The sequence below is a fragment of the Hippocampus guttulatus genome, chromosome 22 (genome assembly GCF_054856545.1).
Source record: "Hippocampus guttulatus isolate MCC_2025c chromosome 22, RoL_Hgut_1.0, whole genome shotgun sequence".
NCBI lineage: Eukaryota > Metazoa > Chordata > Actinopteri > Syngnathiformes > Syngnathidae > Hippocampus > Hippocampus guttulatus.
The window spans coordinates 5,779,533-5,794,591 of record NC_141282.1 but is presented as its reverse complement, the minus strand read 5'-3'; the positions used below and the strand labels follow the sequence as shown (position 1 = coordinate 5,794,591).

General features: G+C 46.5%; 1 protein-coding gene across 3 annotated transcripts in view; it reads right to left on the bottom strand.

Annotated features, from left to right (window-relative positions):
* tbc1d22a (TBC1 domain family, member 22a) overlaps window positions 1-15,059 on the bottom strand; it is a 49,580-nt gene that overhangs the window by 29,300 nt on the left and 5,221 nt on the right. Inside the window, exons 6-9 of one of the 3 annotated variants that reach the window (XM_086102706.1) lie at window positions 8,848-8,918; window positions 3,564-3,692; window positions 2,492-2,554; window positions 2,079-2,144 (exon numbers count right to left, since the gene is read on the bottom strand). In XM_086102706.1, coding sequence (XP_085958832.1) covers window positions 2,079-2,144; window positions 2,492-2,554; window positions 3,564-3,692; window positions 8,848-8,918 — 329 coding nt within the window. The remainder of the gene's footprint in view (window positions 1-2,078; window positions 2,145-2,491; window positions 2,555-3,563; window positions 3,693-8,847; window positions 8,919-15,059) is intronic. The other 2 variants (XM_086102705.1, XM_086102704.1) reach the window with 2 other exon arrangements.

The window sequence follows — 15,059 nt, the reverse complement described above, 5'->3', positions numbered from 1 at the left end:
GAACAAAAACAAACCAAAAAAAAAAAAGGAGAATACCAGTCAGTGTAAATTTGTGAGGCATGCGAGGGGGGGGGGGGGGGTCACTTGAGTGCAGTAAGAGTAACATGAGGCGTGCCAAGCTTGCAAAAAGAAACAGAATTAAATAGGAAGAACATTGCCTTGCACTGGGAGTCTGGCTGAAAAAAACTGTTGTGATTTAATAGCAACAACAATCGACCAATGCGAGCAGTGAGGGGAAAGCAAAAAAAAAAAAAAAAAAAAAAAAAAAAGAACCGAGCAACTAAACCAGATTTTTAGATTTATACATTTTTTCCAACGGGGCTATTTTTGTTGTTGTAGCCAGCCGCGGTCATTCCTGTTTATTTTTGATGTATTTTGGCTCACGTTGACCATTTGAGTGGTGCCGCATTAGCTGTCAGTTCAGGTGAATTAGTGGCGGCTGGATGCCGGCTTTGTTTTCCTCGCGCACAAATGGATTTCCACGAGGTACACATACATCTACTGGCCCCTTTCCCGCATCATACCCATCAAGCATATTTTCCCCCCCCCCCGCCCTACATAGGAGAGTATGTCATGTTGCTGTCACTTTCTAAATAACCTCATATCTCATCGTGTTAGGTGGGGGGGCGGGGGGACGACAACATCGTGACGTGACTTTTATTTTTGTTGTTGCTTTATTGAAATAAGTCCAATCACCGTTAAAGCAGTCAGGGGTGATTGTAAGATGTCGCTCTTTTCTGGTCTATCCCCTTTCCTGCCTCCACACCTTTATCAAAGCCCCATCCATCAAACCGAGAGGCGCCGGTGCCAGCAAAGGGAGGGTGTGTGTGTGTGGGGGAGGGGGGGGGGGTGCGCGGGTAATGGCACTTTTCTTTTCATGCCGCCTCAAAAGCTGACATGCATATTTCACGTTGGCTCCTACACACAGAAGAGTTTCAAGTGAAAAAGCATCAGCCGCTGCCCACGCAAGATGCATTACGGGCGAATAAGCCAACCTTTGGGTGGAAAAGGCACATAACAAGCAACTTCAAATGGAAACTAATGTTGCTATCTGTTGTTTAAACCAGAGTTTTCTCTCCTTCCCCTAAGTTTTATTCCAGCATCTCCGAGGCCACATTTGAACAATTCATCGAATTCAAATGGGACAGCGTGGCATAGGACGCAATTCGAAAACAAAAAAACGCATACCGTGAACTGGTCAGAAAACAAAACCAAAAGGCAAACACTTATCGTATCGCTTCATGCAATCCCCGAAGAATCAATTCAATATCCGGCGCGGCCGGAAATGCAACAGACTGTTGTTGACTGCCTAAATTTCACCGAGCCCCACGAGGGAGGGGACGCGGTGGGGAATTCGGAGGGGCTTGTGCGCTGCAGAAACAAACAACCGAATGAAAATGAAGCAGAGGTGATTTTCAGGTGGCACTGCAGCAAGCATCATCATATAAAAAAAGGGGCCCTTTGGTTGCATTGCGAAATATATGAGGGAAGTGCACGTTGGGGGCTGGAATATTCCAAATCAGTGCTTGTGGCTTTCATTTTGCAAGCACAAGAGAGAGCGCTGCCAAGGTGGGGGGTTTGGTAAAAAACATGTGAGGGGTGAACGGCATCTAAATCATAAATATGGCACCTCGCTCGCCCAAAAGCCTCGCTTTTTTTATTTCCCTATGAGGCTACGAGTTCTTAAATTTGTGTCCTGCGCAGGGAAACAAAGCTTCTTATCAAGACCAATAGATAACCTATTCGATTTAAGGACATCTTGGCTTCCAAGTGTGGCGACGTGGTTTATGTTTTACTCTGAATAGTTATTGTTTAATTTAAGGCCTTTGATAAACTTGTTGCAGCCCGGCAAAGAGGTTTATTAGGCCCCTTTTCCACCGCACGGTATTCCGGGTGTCCTGCGGCGCTCGCCGGTTCGCGCGGTTTGCCGTCGTACTATTTTGCTTTCACGTCCTGTTCTGATGAAATATTGAATACATTGACGACGGTACATTTTCAAAATTTTCTGGGCTGAATGAAAAAGGGTAAAGAACGACGTTTGCGCAAGGGGAAAAGAGTAGGAAAGGGGCTGATCTCACCTCTTGGACAGAAGCTTGTTGAAAGAGAGGAATAAGAGGATTAGTTCTCGGTATGTCAATGTGAATCTGCAGAGAGAGAAAAAGGAGAAAAAAAAAAAAGACAAACTGAAGCAACGGGCAAGTTAGCACAGATCAGACGGCGGACGTGGCGACAGTTAGTTTGGCTCGGCGTCCTCGATTGAAGGCAAACTCATTACAGAGTGCCCCCCCCCCCAGCGGACGAGCGACACGGCAGGCGGACAGAATCGTCAGAAGGGAGGAAAAAATAAACAAAACGGATGCAGGTCAGCGGATGGAGCCAAGCTCGCTGGGACGGTCCAGATTGCGCCTGATTTATTTTATTTTTTGGGGGGGTTGCTTGTCACAGACAACTGAGTCAGGAGGGTGTACTCGATTCTCCTGGTCACCCTTACCTCTGTCACCTTTGGCTGTAGCACCAAAGACTCGGGACTCATCCTAGGAATGTCTATTTGGATCTGACATGGAAGAGAACATTTTAGACACAACAGCACGCACGCACGCATAAACGCTCCCCTTCGTCTTTCTCGGCTGGTCAGGCAAGTAATTCCAACTAGAAATGGTATCGATATAAGGGAAGGGGAGGGGGGGGGGGGGCATTGATGAAAAAGCTTGCGTGCGTCTTGACATCCGTCAAGGCACATGGCAGCAGGATTCAGTCTTTGGAATAAAGCGGTGCCTGATAAAGCAAAGTACACAAAAAACGAGATGCCCAAAATGGTTAAGAGCATCAACACAAAGTCTGTGCGTCAAAGTGACAAAAATAAATCAAATAAAATAAAAAGGATCACATTGACAAACGCAAACAATTGCACAGATTCCAACTGGCTGACGGACGAGCACATGAACACAAATTCACCGCAAAACAAAACGGGTGATGTCTGTGCAGTATAAGAATGAATAAATCTAATCAACCTTCCGCCATGTGCTGTCAAATTAATTGCCAGAAAGTTGCACTCATTCACGGGGGGTGGGGGGGGGGGACGCAAATCAGTGCTCGAGAAATTTGGCAAAAACAAAAACATGCTTCAAGACACAATTCCGAGCCATCGTCAAAAGAAGCTGGGACAAAACACAAAAGAGATTTTGTGTGAAATTGGATGAAACGCGACAAGGTTTTAGTGATGGGCGGCCCGGTCTGATGTTTGTTATCAGTCTGAAATCAACTGGACGATCAACAAAGGGAAAGGAGTTGTTTCCCAAGCCAAAGAGCTCGTTTTTCGGCCCGATAAGTGGCGGAGTTGGATCACATCGCCTCGCTGAGAGTGAGGCCGAAGCACTTTTGGTCAAATCGCCGCTTTCGCTGATCCTGCTACGCACACGCAGGGCGACGCCTTCCAAACAAAACGTGGCGTCGCCCCTCGGAATTGGGAAATCTTTTGTTGATCTCATCGAGGCCGTCGAGTGCGGCACTGAGACAATGTGTCGCAATGTTTGAGCACGGGGGGGGGGGGCTTTTATGCGTACCTGTCTGTACGTGTCCTGATGGTGCTCGTCATTGCGGGAGTCGTAGTACTGCTGGATGAAGCCAAAATACTCCTGTCGCTTCCTCTGCAGGACGTTCTCTCTCCTCTCAGCATTGGCTGGCAGGTAACCCTGAGAAAAGTCACAATATTAGAGATAAGATATATTGCTAATTCTTTTTTCATTTATTCGCGTCACTCATACAGCCCCCCCACCTGTGGCTTCACCACTGGACAAAAACAACTTCAAATATTTGTATTTACGTTCATAAGAGCGTCCGGATAATGATCGGCGCTGGCCATTTGGAGACGTTGCTAATAAACACCTGCAAATTTGTAGCGCGCAAACACAAGCGGCATCCAGTTGGGACTCATTAATTTTGTCTTTTTTTTTCTCCCCTTTTTTTCTTGTGCTGCGTTCTCTCTTTCCTATATTGTGTGTCGGTTATCTTTTACGTCTTGGATTTAAAACTCTGACCCGCTTTCGAGCGTCAATAACAAAAGAGCCCGTCTGCTCTCGCAGGTATTGCTTGCTCTGCAGTGAACAGCGCAAACAAAACTGGAGATGTGAGAAATGACAAAGTGATGCTACTTTCGCACCCCCGCCCCTCCCCCCGCGCCCCACCCTAAGTTGTCGATGCTTGTGCAATAAAGGCACCGGAAATCCATGACCGTGCGCCCTGTGGGACCGCTCGGGCTCTAAATTATTTCGTAGAAATCTTTGGGACAGAAGAGCTCAAGCATGATCCCGCGTCCACGTGAATAAACGACGAGGCACGCTGGGAGTGGCGACAACTAAATCAGACACATTAGACGGGCGGAATATGAAGACCATCTCCGTTTAATACCAGTACGTTTAAGCCAATTACGGCCTCCAAAATGACCGTTAAGATTATCTATTACTCTCTTAAGCACTCTGATGAATGGAAGGACGTCTCCACCCCGCTAATTATGTCATCATGCGCCATTTCAGACCGGCTAAGTCTGCTTTGAATTGTTGAGAGCCATGCGCTTGGAACACACCGCCTGAGCGTCACCATTTTTTGTTTTTATTCTACAATTAACTCATTCAGTACCAGCCAATTCTGGACCAAGTCTGAAAAGACGTTTAAAAACGTCTTTGGGAGTGAATGAGTTAATAATCTGAAATTTATAAAAAAAAAAAAAAAACCAAGGTGGCACTGAGCGTCCGCACGCGGCCAAACACACGACGAGAAGTTGAAAAGTTCCGTTTTGGGATGAACTTGCCGCTTTTCAAATCATCAAATATTTCACACAGCAAAGTGCATTTCTCCGAGAAACCCGATGGCGATTTAATTTGAGTGGCTACATTTGAATTTATTTGTGGTCTGCTGGTTCTAAAAAGGGTTCGAGTGAAGTGTAAATGTGCGGCGCCGACTTGCGCCTCAAAGGTATCTGCCGGCAAAAAAGAAAAAGAAAAAGAAAGAAAGCTCATGTCTTCATTCTGCTCATTCTCTACTGCTTCATTCAACCTTCCATCTTGCTAATGGATCTTCCACTTGAAAAGCAGAGTAAATAAATGTTGGGGAATCCATTCGGGGACTTTGAGTGAAGCAGCTTCTTTTTTAACTCAGCCTTTGCGCCATCTAAATTATTTTTGACTTAAGGAATGAAAACAAATGGTCCCGCTAGGGGACAGGGTAAAAGTTGAGCAAAAACTTTCTGCGGATTTGTTCTCGTCTCTTGACTGCAGGCCCCAATATCCACATCTATCGACTTGATTTGGGCTTTTTTAAAATTTTATTTTTCAACACAAACCAAGCAAACAAAAACAAGGAGCAATATTAACTCGTCAGTAGGTTAATAATGCAAAAAATCGCAATAAAGTAAACAATCACAACAAGGGGAGCAAGAAAATAAATAAAGCAAGATTATGGACGAACTAGTCACCTGGTGTCAGATGCCCGTCTGTTATTTTAAAACTCGTTTTCTTGAGAGCGCTTGTGAAAAAGGACCTAATTATGTTATTCAAACCATGTTTCGCTTTCCTGCCTCGGTTGAATGTCTACAGCAATCCTTCCATTTCCTTCCCTAAATGATGAAACAGTATGGATCCAATATCCAATTACAGTCCGTGACATTGTGCGAGGCCAACTAAGAAATAAAAAACAAATGAATATGTCCCGTTTACCTCCCTCTTCCCCCATTGGCTTAAAAACGGAACTTGCGCAACACGCCTCTGGACGCCGCCTGCAATCATTTTCCTATTAAATGGTCTCTGCACCTCTAATGTACCATATTTTGATGACATTTACCGCTGGGCTTTTTTTTTTTTCCTTCGCCTTTTTAGATTCACTACGGGGTTGTTCTTTGGCCACGTGCGGGAATACGTCATTGACGTATGGCGATGATGTCATTGATGGAGTAGAGCCAATCTGATATCGATTGAGATTCACGTTGTAATGTGAACGTGTCAATGTGAGCAATGTCGCTTGTAAAACGATCCACTTACGACAATTTTAACTCCTTGACGGCACTGATTTAAGGCTGCTTGGCGTTCAGAGTCCGGAATCGACGACGCTTTGTGAGCGGCACGTAATATCAATCAAATTTGGAAGCCAAGTGGGGTTTCTAATACCCGACTTAATTGATCAAACTGAATTCAAATGGGTTTTATTTGGGAGAGTGCTTTCCGATGACCGTCAACGAACGGCATTATCTCTGAAAATCACTCCCGCAGCTTTACGATACATATCACATAAAGCCCGCGTCTTATCACAGTTTCCACAGCTGGTTAGTTTTCTTGCCTCTCCCGACGCGTCACATTTCGGCGGCCACACTCCATTAGCAAATGTACATATTGCCACGGGCCGCCATTCTTTCACAAAGCAGAAAAGTCATTAAATCCATTTGCCTTTCACTTCGGGCTCGGACGCCAAGTGCTCTTTAAACAAATGAAATGAGATGGCGTTGTTTCCGAAATAATGGGAAGTTCGACGCCGCGCGTTTCGGCAGCCGGGGGGCAACCTGTGCAGCCCCCTCGCATGCGTTAGTGAAATGAGGTGGCGCAACAATACACTTGGCAATATTTCCCGTCCGCTACTTTTTCATTTCCGCGCTGAATGATAACGGCGTGCGGCTGTGTATATCTCTTGCTATGATGCGGCTGTAAATGGCAGGATTGCCCGGCTCTGAAGGCAAGCGGGAGGGGGATTTGTTTCCCATCTTTGTCAAGTACCAAAAAAAATCTAAATAAGACGGTGCATGCCGGTGAGCCGCAGAAGGGCACCAGGGACATCAGTGGAGTGAAGTTTTATTAGGTGTCGGCGCCAAGTTTATGGCACCCGGGCGAGGCCTGCGAGCCCGAGTGCGTGTGCGCGGACTGGGAATAGATTTGGAGCCTGATCCCTCCGATCTATCTTGCCATCCGACGGTTGACGCAGACGGGACAGAAGAGGCAGTCAAGTGTTATGACATTTCCGGAAGAGATGAGTGCTTTTGGACGGCGAGCTTTAATCCCAGGTTTGGATTGAACCCGGCGATAATTCATACGCCGAGATCAAGGATTCCGTTGAAATCCTCACCGGGTGGGCCAGAAGCTTCGGATATAGAGCTTGTTAGAACAGTAAACATAAACACCGCAAAGTCAAATAAACCCTCAAATAGGCCCCATCGTTCCCCCACCCCTGCAAAAAAAAAAAAAAAGCATTAGTCACTGTAGTCAGGATGGGCAAACAAAAATTTACGGTTTGAATCTGAAAATCGGCTTTGATTTCACGCATTGAATCAAACCGAATCGTTCCACCCTTTGAATCGCAATTAATTGTTCCACTTTAAATTGATCAAATTTTATCCAATCGCGCTTTACTGGAAAGATGGATCCCCTTCGTTGTTCTCTTTCTTCTGCTAATAGCCCATGTCGCTAACCTAAACAGCAGCACCAAAGCACAAAGGCGGCGGCTCGGATGAATTGCCCCCAGACATTTCATATTTTCGCTGATCATAGTAACATTTGCAAGGGTTAAAACTGGATTTGAAATATTTTATTAAACGTGGACGTAAAACATTTATTTCATTTGATCGTTCACAAGAGAGACGTTTTTAATTAGATAAAAATGAAATCACGTTTAGAAAGGGGGGGGGGGGGCATATCTAAACCAAAAGCACAGCCTGTCACGTGACCACAACAACGCCGTTATCTCAAGACACGGCGAAACGGCACGAGGCTCATCGCCCAAGGCTCTTCCCGTGTTCCGAGTGACTGTCAACCATTGCGTGTTCAATGTTTCATGATGATGGACCTCCGGCTGCAGTGTATGCTGCTTACATGCGGAGTCATATATAAACAAACGACACGCTCAAGACCATCTTCCCCTCACGCAAATTGCGAAGTTAAAAGACAAAGCTTCGGACCAAGAGGGCGGGCGAACTTGCAGAAGGGCGGTCAGAATTCGGTCGCATGCTGTGGTGCGTTGTGTGCCCGACACCACTTCCCACTTACCTGAACATTTATTTCTCCACGGGGAAGCGCCGGTCTCTCACACACCAACGCCAGAGGACAGCTGCACTTACGCAACCACACACACACATCCAAACATGCGTTCCGTAGTCGAACCGTGGCATCCGACGCAGTCTCCAGCGGTGTCGATTTAATACGGCGGCAAATAAGGATGCGTCACACCAGCTAACGCCACACAAAACAGCCACACGTCTCGCACCTTTAATGGCATCTTTTCTGCGGCACATTAGCTATTGTGAGGTAATTAATGGGAGAGTCACGGTGCTCAAAAAAGCCCGTCATCTCTCGGCAGACTCGGAGCCGTACGCCACAACAATGGCTTAATGAGTAAACACACGGTGTCTCATGAATAAATTATTGGTTCCTCGCAATTAATTTTCCCTATTGAAGTTTTTCGGGAAAAAAAAAAAAAGGCACACTCAAACCATTCGCGGTCTTCATAAATCAAAACAGGGAGCAGGGTCAGGAGAAAGATGATGACAGCAACTTTATGTGCGTGCGCGGTGATCATCTGTTATGCGTTTATTATTATTGCTACAAGTTTATTAGCGCGAGTGGCTGCGTGTGCACTTTTGTTTTGAACGGTTGTGTTTCTTCCAAGGTTACTGATAAACAGCCTCAAGTTTCGCAACAATTTGGGCCGAGCAATTAATCGCATTCAAATCGGCACCGCAGTGGAGTAAGAGGGCGATATTCAAATAGCAAGGGCTGCAATTTTCCTTGGGTGGTGGGGGCTGGATAATCAAATTAGTGGACTTTTTAAAACCCAGTAACAATTTAACCAACTGAAAAGGAAAACTAAACTTACCGAAAGGAGCTTCCACGCGATTGGTCTGACTTGTCGCGGGATTCCAGACCAGCTGAGTTTCCGAAGCTCTTCTGTAAAAAAAAAATAATCTTGAGTGCTTTTTGAAAAAAAAAAAATATATATATATATATATATATATATATGCAGATCAATACGGAGCGAGGACAACCTAAAATTCACAAAATCATCAGAGGATCGTGCAATTAAACAGTCAAGTCAGTCAATGAAAGAAAACACGCAGTCGAGTTCGCTCGCGATCTCATTCCTTTTTATGAACAAATTATGATGAATAACAACATTGCTTCGGGGCGAGGTAGGCGAGCTGGAGGGCCGGCGCATCAAATATGTCCAATGAAGAGGTGCAAATTCAACGGTGACGGCGGTTTTTAAAAAGAGTCAATGAAGAGGCCGAGGAGGGCTGAACGCGCGTGACGGCGCTTTACATCAAGTGGACGGCGGCGTCTCCCCTCTTTGAGGGGAAAGTCCTCCCGCCTGGTGCTATGTTCACAAAGCAAAAGAAAAGGGTACCAACGCGGCAAAGAAATAAAGCAATTTCTTCCAAGACTCGCGCTCAAAGCACAGGATGGGAATTGATAACGTCTTCACGCCGAGTGAATGGTATTGATTAGCGCTGCCAAATGACTGCGGCTGGCCTGTTCTTCAAGGCAAATGCAATGAAGTCAGAGACGGAGTGGGACAGGAAATAGAAATCAGCTAAACAGCAACGAGTTGGCTAAATTGAGTGAAACGCATTACAGCTTGTTTGGTCGATGGAAGTGGCCTTCCTGTCCCCGCCCCCCCACCATGGGTCTGCCGCGTCTTGCGCTTTAAAAAAATAAAAAATAAAAATTCCCACTTACTTTGCCCCGGCGCGGCTTTAATTATGTAGAAATTCAATAGTGATCTAGTGCAGTGCAGGGCTTTGCGATGCTGGGCTGGTTGCGACTACACTAAGTGGCAAGTGGAACAGGCACTTTTGAGAATACGGGCCGCTTTCCTTTCGGTGGGGGGAGATAACAGGACCTTCTACTGTGCGGTTAATCATACAGATGAAGGAACAAGCTTGTTATCCCCTGAGGCATGTTCGTTGCAGAGTGAAAGAAAAAAAAATCACACATGTACATATCGCATTTGTCTGCCTTTTGAAATCACAACCGTGAGACTTAAAAACGTCGATCCAGCTCAGTGGCAGAGGCATCTAAGCGCTTAAAAGTGTGTGTTTTGAATGCATCATTAGTCAGCCGCCAATGACATCTGCCTTTATGTGGAAGAGGGGAGTGGGGGGGGGGGGGGGGGGGGGAGCAGCCGCCGGGGAAACTATGTACCGTTTTTTCGCCCAAGCCGAAGTCATTAAGGGCGAAATCGTTATCCTACAAGCAGCTCCGCATTCATTATTCTTTTAAGAGCTAGTCAAGGGTGTCCCTTTCTCTTGCCGTGCACCCTTTGAACCTTCATTTGCACTGTCAGACAACGAAATGAGTCCATGAATCTTGCGGACTCGGGCTTAATTAAACTATGTTATATTTCTCACACCTGGCATTAATCTATCTCGCCGCCATAGGAGGAGGGGTCGAGTCGGTGGTGGTACATCCCGATCGCGCCCAGAGTATGCCCCTACTTCGACGATGGGAGAATTTGAGAATGAACGGGAAGCAGGTGAAATAAACCCGAATATTTACGTGGGGTGGGGGGGGCGGGGGCGTTTAGAGCCATGCATCATAGGCGGGCAAAACCGCAAACGCGGCGTCTACGCCGGCAAAAATCGCTCCCCGGCGGGGTGTTGGATCAATGCTGAATCCAAATCACAGTCAGTCCAGGCAACTTATAAAGCAGAGACAGATGAGATCATTTACGACCCACTGTACATGTTAGGAAAATAATTTCTAGATGCGCGCCACCTACCAGCACTCATCTGGTCGCTTGTTCTTTGGAAGTTTATTTGAGAAGAGCAAAATTCAATTTCTCAGCAGGCAGACACGTGTAGGGGCTAAATTGCAGATGTCGTTTTATTAGCATTAGGCTAAGTCATCTCTCCGAGCGTGCCTCGTGTGCATTATGAGTGGGACAGCCGTGCCACGGCTACCGTTAGAAATACATTGAAGACATTTCATATCATTTTGAAAATTAATCTGTCGTCGTGAGCGAGAGATTTCGACGACCGTGCCGTAGGCGGCGAGGGCGACTCGCCATAATGTAGTGGTTTGATGAGCAAAGTTAACAATGCGATGCGGCGGGGAAAATTTTGTCGGCGCGCCTCCCCGTTTCTCTCTACACGTCCTAATTTGTGTCGGAACGCAAAAAGTCCACTCAATTGCGAATTTGAAGGTGTCTCTTTAAGCGGTATCGAAAGAAATAAACGCAAGGGCAGCCTCACTAAGGCAACCGCATACTTTACAGGCAATTTATTCCGCAATCATTTCAAAGTATACATTAGCAAGTGGGGGAGCATGTCAAAGCTTGAATCCCCCCCCCCGATGGGACCGATAAAACACCACATTATTTTATACATTGGAATTAGCGTGATCGGTATAGTGGATGTTTATCCTGCCGGCAAGCACGCACCCCAGAGGGTTGGTCACTTAGTGCATATTTATTTTTTTAAAAAACACCACTTGTAACATTAGCAATATACAAGGGCAAGCATAAGCACCGACCCGTCTGACTGGTGTCCATTAAGCCTGACCTTCCAGTGGTGCAATTTGTCTTGGATTGAGTGAAACGGCAGACCACAGGGGGGGTGATTAGGACACAATGTTCCTTCTGTTGAACACCAATAACAGCTGCTCCGGTATGGAACCCTCGGAGGCACAATGATGCCTCAAATAACCTCAACCGGGGGCTCAGAACCTTTTCGGCAGAGGTGCTTGACCTTCCAACCTAAACGTACGAGTGCTGGCGATGGCGTGTGCACGAAAGCGGGCCTCACTTCCGTGTCTACTCGTCCCGTCAGTCAGTGTACGAGGCGAGCCTGCGTGTGCGCAGGCTTGTGTGACAGCTACAAAAACAACGCACGTCCAGTCAGAAGGTCGGACGTCAGCGAGGACGTAAGAAGAGCTGTCAGTCGGCGCGGGCGAAGCGGGGGAGTTTGACGGGTGCGGGAGGTTGAAGGGGGTTGGCGGGTCGGAGCCATGCACTATTCAGGCACCAGTCAGATGGAGCGGGATTCACTGGGGCAAAGCAAGGGTCACTCGCGTGAGTAGCGCACACAGCTGTTGAAGAAAGAAAGAAATAATCCGGAAGTTACAAACTGCTGATTTTTTTTTTTTTTTTTTAAACCAGGCCTACTCTGCTGCAGAAGCTGAATATAAAAATCTCAAACGGAATGTTTTCCAAATTTTTGGACCATCCAAAAGCCCAAAAATGTTGACGGACAGGAAGTATTTTTTTTCCCCGTTTACTATCTTATATGTTTTACGAAATGGGGCGGCTGCTAGGAAGCCTCCAATATTGAACAAAACATCTCACCAGGACCCGACCTTTGACTTGAAATGTCTAACACAGTTCGAGCTCACGGAAAAAAACGGTTTAGATGGCGAAATTTGGCAAAACGGCCGCGTTGTTTTGAGACTCTAAAAGGTAGCCGCGACTCTTGAGCTAAACGGTGCCATTATTAAACCCCAAAAGCCTTTAAGTAAGCCAGGCTCAAATAAGTTTGACTTGAAATTTCTCACAACGGAATAATAAAAAATTGCAATATGACCCACTGGTGACACCCGAAGCACCTCTTGACAAGACAAGAAAAAAGTCGGATGAATGTCATCCATTGTTCCCTTGCGCCGTCTGACACTCCTCGGGGAGGTCAAAAAAACAATGCTATTACAAGTGACATCTTTATCATGCAGGGTGTTAAAAACAATTTAAGACCCCCCTCCAATAAACCTTCAACGCGGCGAGATTCTTGGACGATCTAACTCATCTAAAAAGGACGACGCCCTGCCGCCAGAATGCTCGTAAACTAACGAGACTCTTGTAAAAATTCTTTCCCCCCCCTCACCACCACCACAACCGATGATACCTGCTCAGCCAGCCTGATTGATGGCACAGATGGCAGAAAGGGGACATTGGCCATATGAGAGCATACGATTGTGAGTGAGTGTGTCCTTTTAATTGGAACGTCGCAGTCGCCGCGATATCACGATTTTTATTGGAAATTTCCCTTTTCTGTGACGTTCGCACGACAATTGCATTGTGCGCGGCAGCTGAGCAAGAGTCGAAGGCGTAATGGATATGCTCAGTGAATTCAGGTGATAATGAACAAGTGGCGTGCGAACGCGAGCACAAGCCTGAGACCTGCTCTTGCGAATGTGATGAATTCTCTCATACGGCGCCTGACAATAAAGAAGCCTCATCAAACGACACAATTCGGATCCAGAGTGGGCCCATTCAATAAAAAGACACGCACTGAATTACAACCGTAGCGATGCGACAAATGTCCTGATTGCAGCGACTGTGGATTAAACATGACCTGATAATTTGATATTTATTTAAATAAAATAAAAAAAGATTCAGATTCGGATTGTGCTTGCATAGCAAGCTCTAGTAAGATATGTGTCTGGCATATTGATACATAAGGCACTATGAATAAGGCCTGAATAATTTGCGATTATTTTCGTATTACAATGAACAAAAATTGGATTCGACAAAAGTATACATATTTATTAAAAATATATATCTAAGTAAAGCTAACCGACTGACCAAAAGGAAGCAAAAATGCTGAAAAATTGCAGCCTTGGCAATTTGAAAATTGCATTTGGATTTGATGAATTGGTCAGTCCAAATACGCGATGAGGACCACACTATATGACTGCGAAATGTTGGCGAAATAGGGCCACTGTATTTCCATAAAGCTCTTCTTTTTTTTTCACTTTAATCAAACCGACGCATGAAAGCAGAACGCTGCATTCGAGGCTTCGGCACTTTTACAGTGGCAGACGCCACTAAAAAGGCCAAGCCGAGCATCATCAGCAGCGAATTCAATCGAGTCACGTCACCATTTTGGCACGGGCGCAGTGCTGATGCTGTGACGACATCAGACAGCAGAAGCAAAGAAGAAGGGGGCTTTTTTTTTTTTTTTTAGCCAGTGTCACTGCTGTCAAGTGGTCCAATCACCATGTGCGAAAAGAGAAGCAGAGCGCCGCAGCACCCCCAACAGAGCGGAGGCGCACCGGTGGGCAGCAAAGAGGATGAAGGGATGACGTTTTCTGCACTTCCGCTTGACGCTCTTATTTTGAAATTCAAAAGCGCGCCACGGGAAGGCAACGCATTCACTGATGAACGTGAGATTGACGCGCAAAGCCGCTGTGGCAGGCTCGCCTCCGGACATGGGCAATAATTAGGCGCAGCCCACCTGACATCAATCAGCCCACTTCTGCAAAGGCACAGGTCAGCATCCCACCGCATGACCTTACACGATAAGCAGACTGCTGTCACCGAGGGAGACAGAGGGAGGGGGGGGGCAAGTGTGGACAGTGTTATGAACGTCCGAGGCAGACAGAATTGGTGTCAAACAAAGTGGCCTTTTTCGAGCGCACGAAGAACGCCGCGATGCTTCGGTGTGTTGATGCTGCAATGATTGCAGAGGGACACCACCCTGACGCCGTGCCTCCAAAGTCAGGCAGCCCTGACACGCCGGGGGGCCTGTCCTCCAAAAAGACGACGCCGCCGCTGCGATTAATTGCGCAATTCAAGAGAGGAAGTGAACCGATTGATCATCCCTAAGCTCAAGGACGGATACCCCGAGTTGCTCTTTCAACACAAGGGGCACCAGCCGCCCCACTTCCAGGGTCGCCCAGCATGTGCCTTTCGGTACACGGACATGTGACTTCACTTTAAATGTGGAGTCTGCGGTCATCACGCACAACAATTTAATTTATTTTTTTTATTTTTTATCATACATGTTGAAACTGTCTCGTGCATGAAGTTCGCATTCTTGGCCATGTCATGACAGCGCGGAGCCTTTAACTAAGCCCCGTTGTCACAGTTGAGATACATCAGGGCATTTCTGCATCAAACTATTCCCGACACTTTGCGTGTTCGGCATAAGCCCGTGACTCATTAGTTGCTCAGCGCTAATTCCCTCCATGCTCTCCTTTTTTTTTTTTTCTCGAGGGCTCTCCAGGCGCCGCGCAGAAGGCGCTCAAGGCATGACACAAAGGACACATGATGAAAGAGGCTTTGAGGGGAGATTTGGTGAGGGCTTCAATGAGTACGAC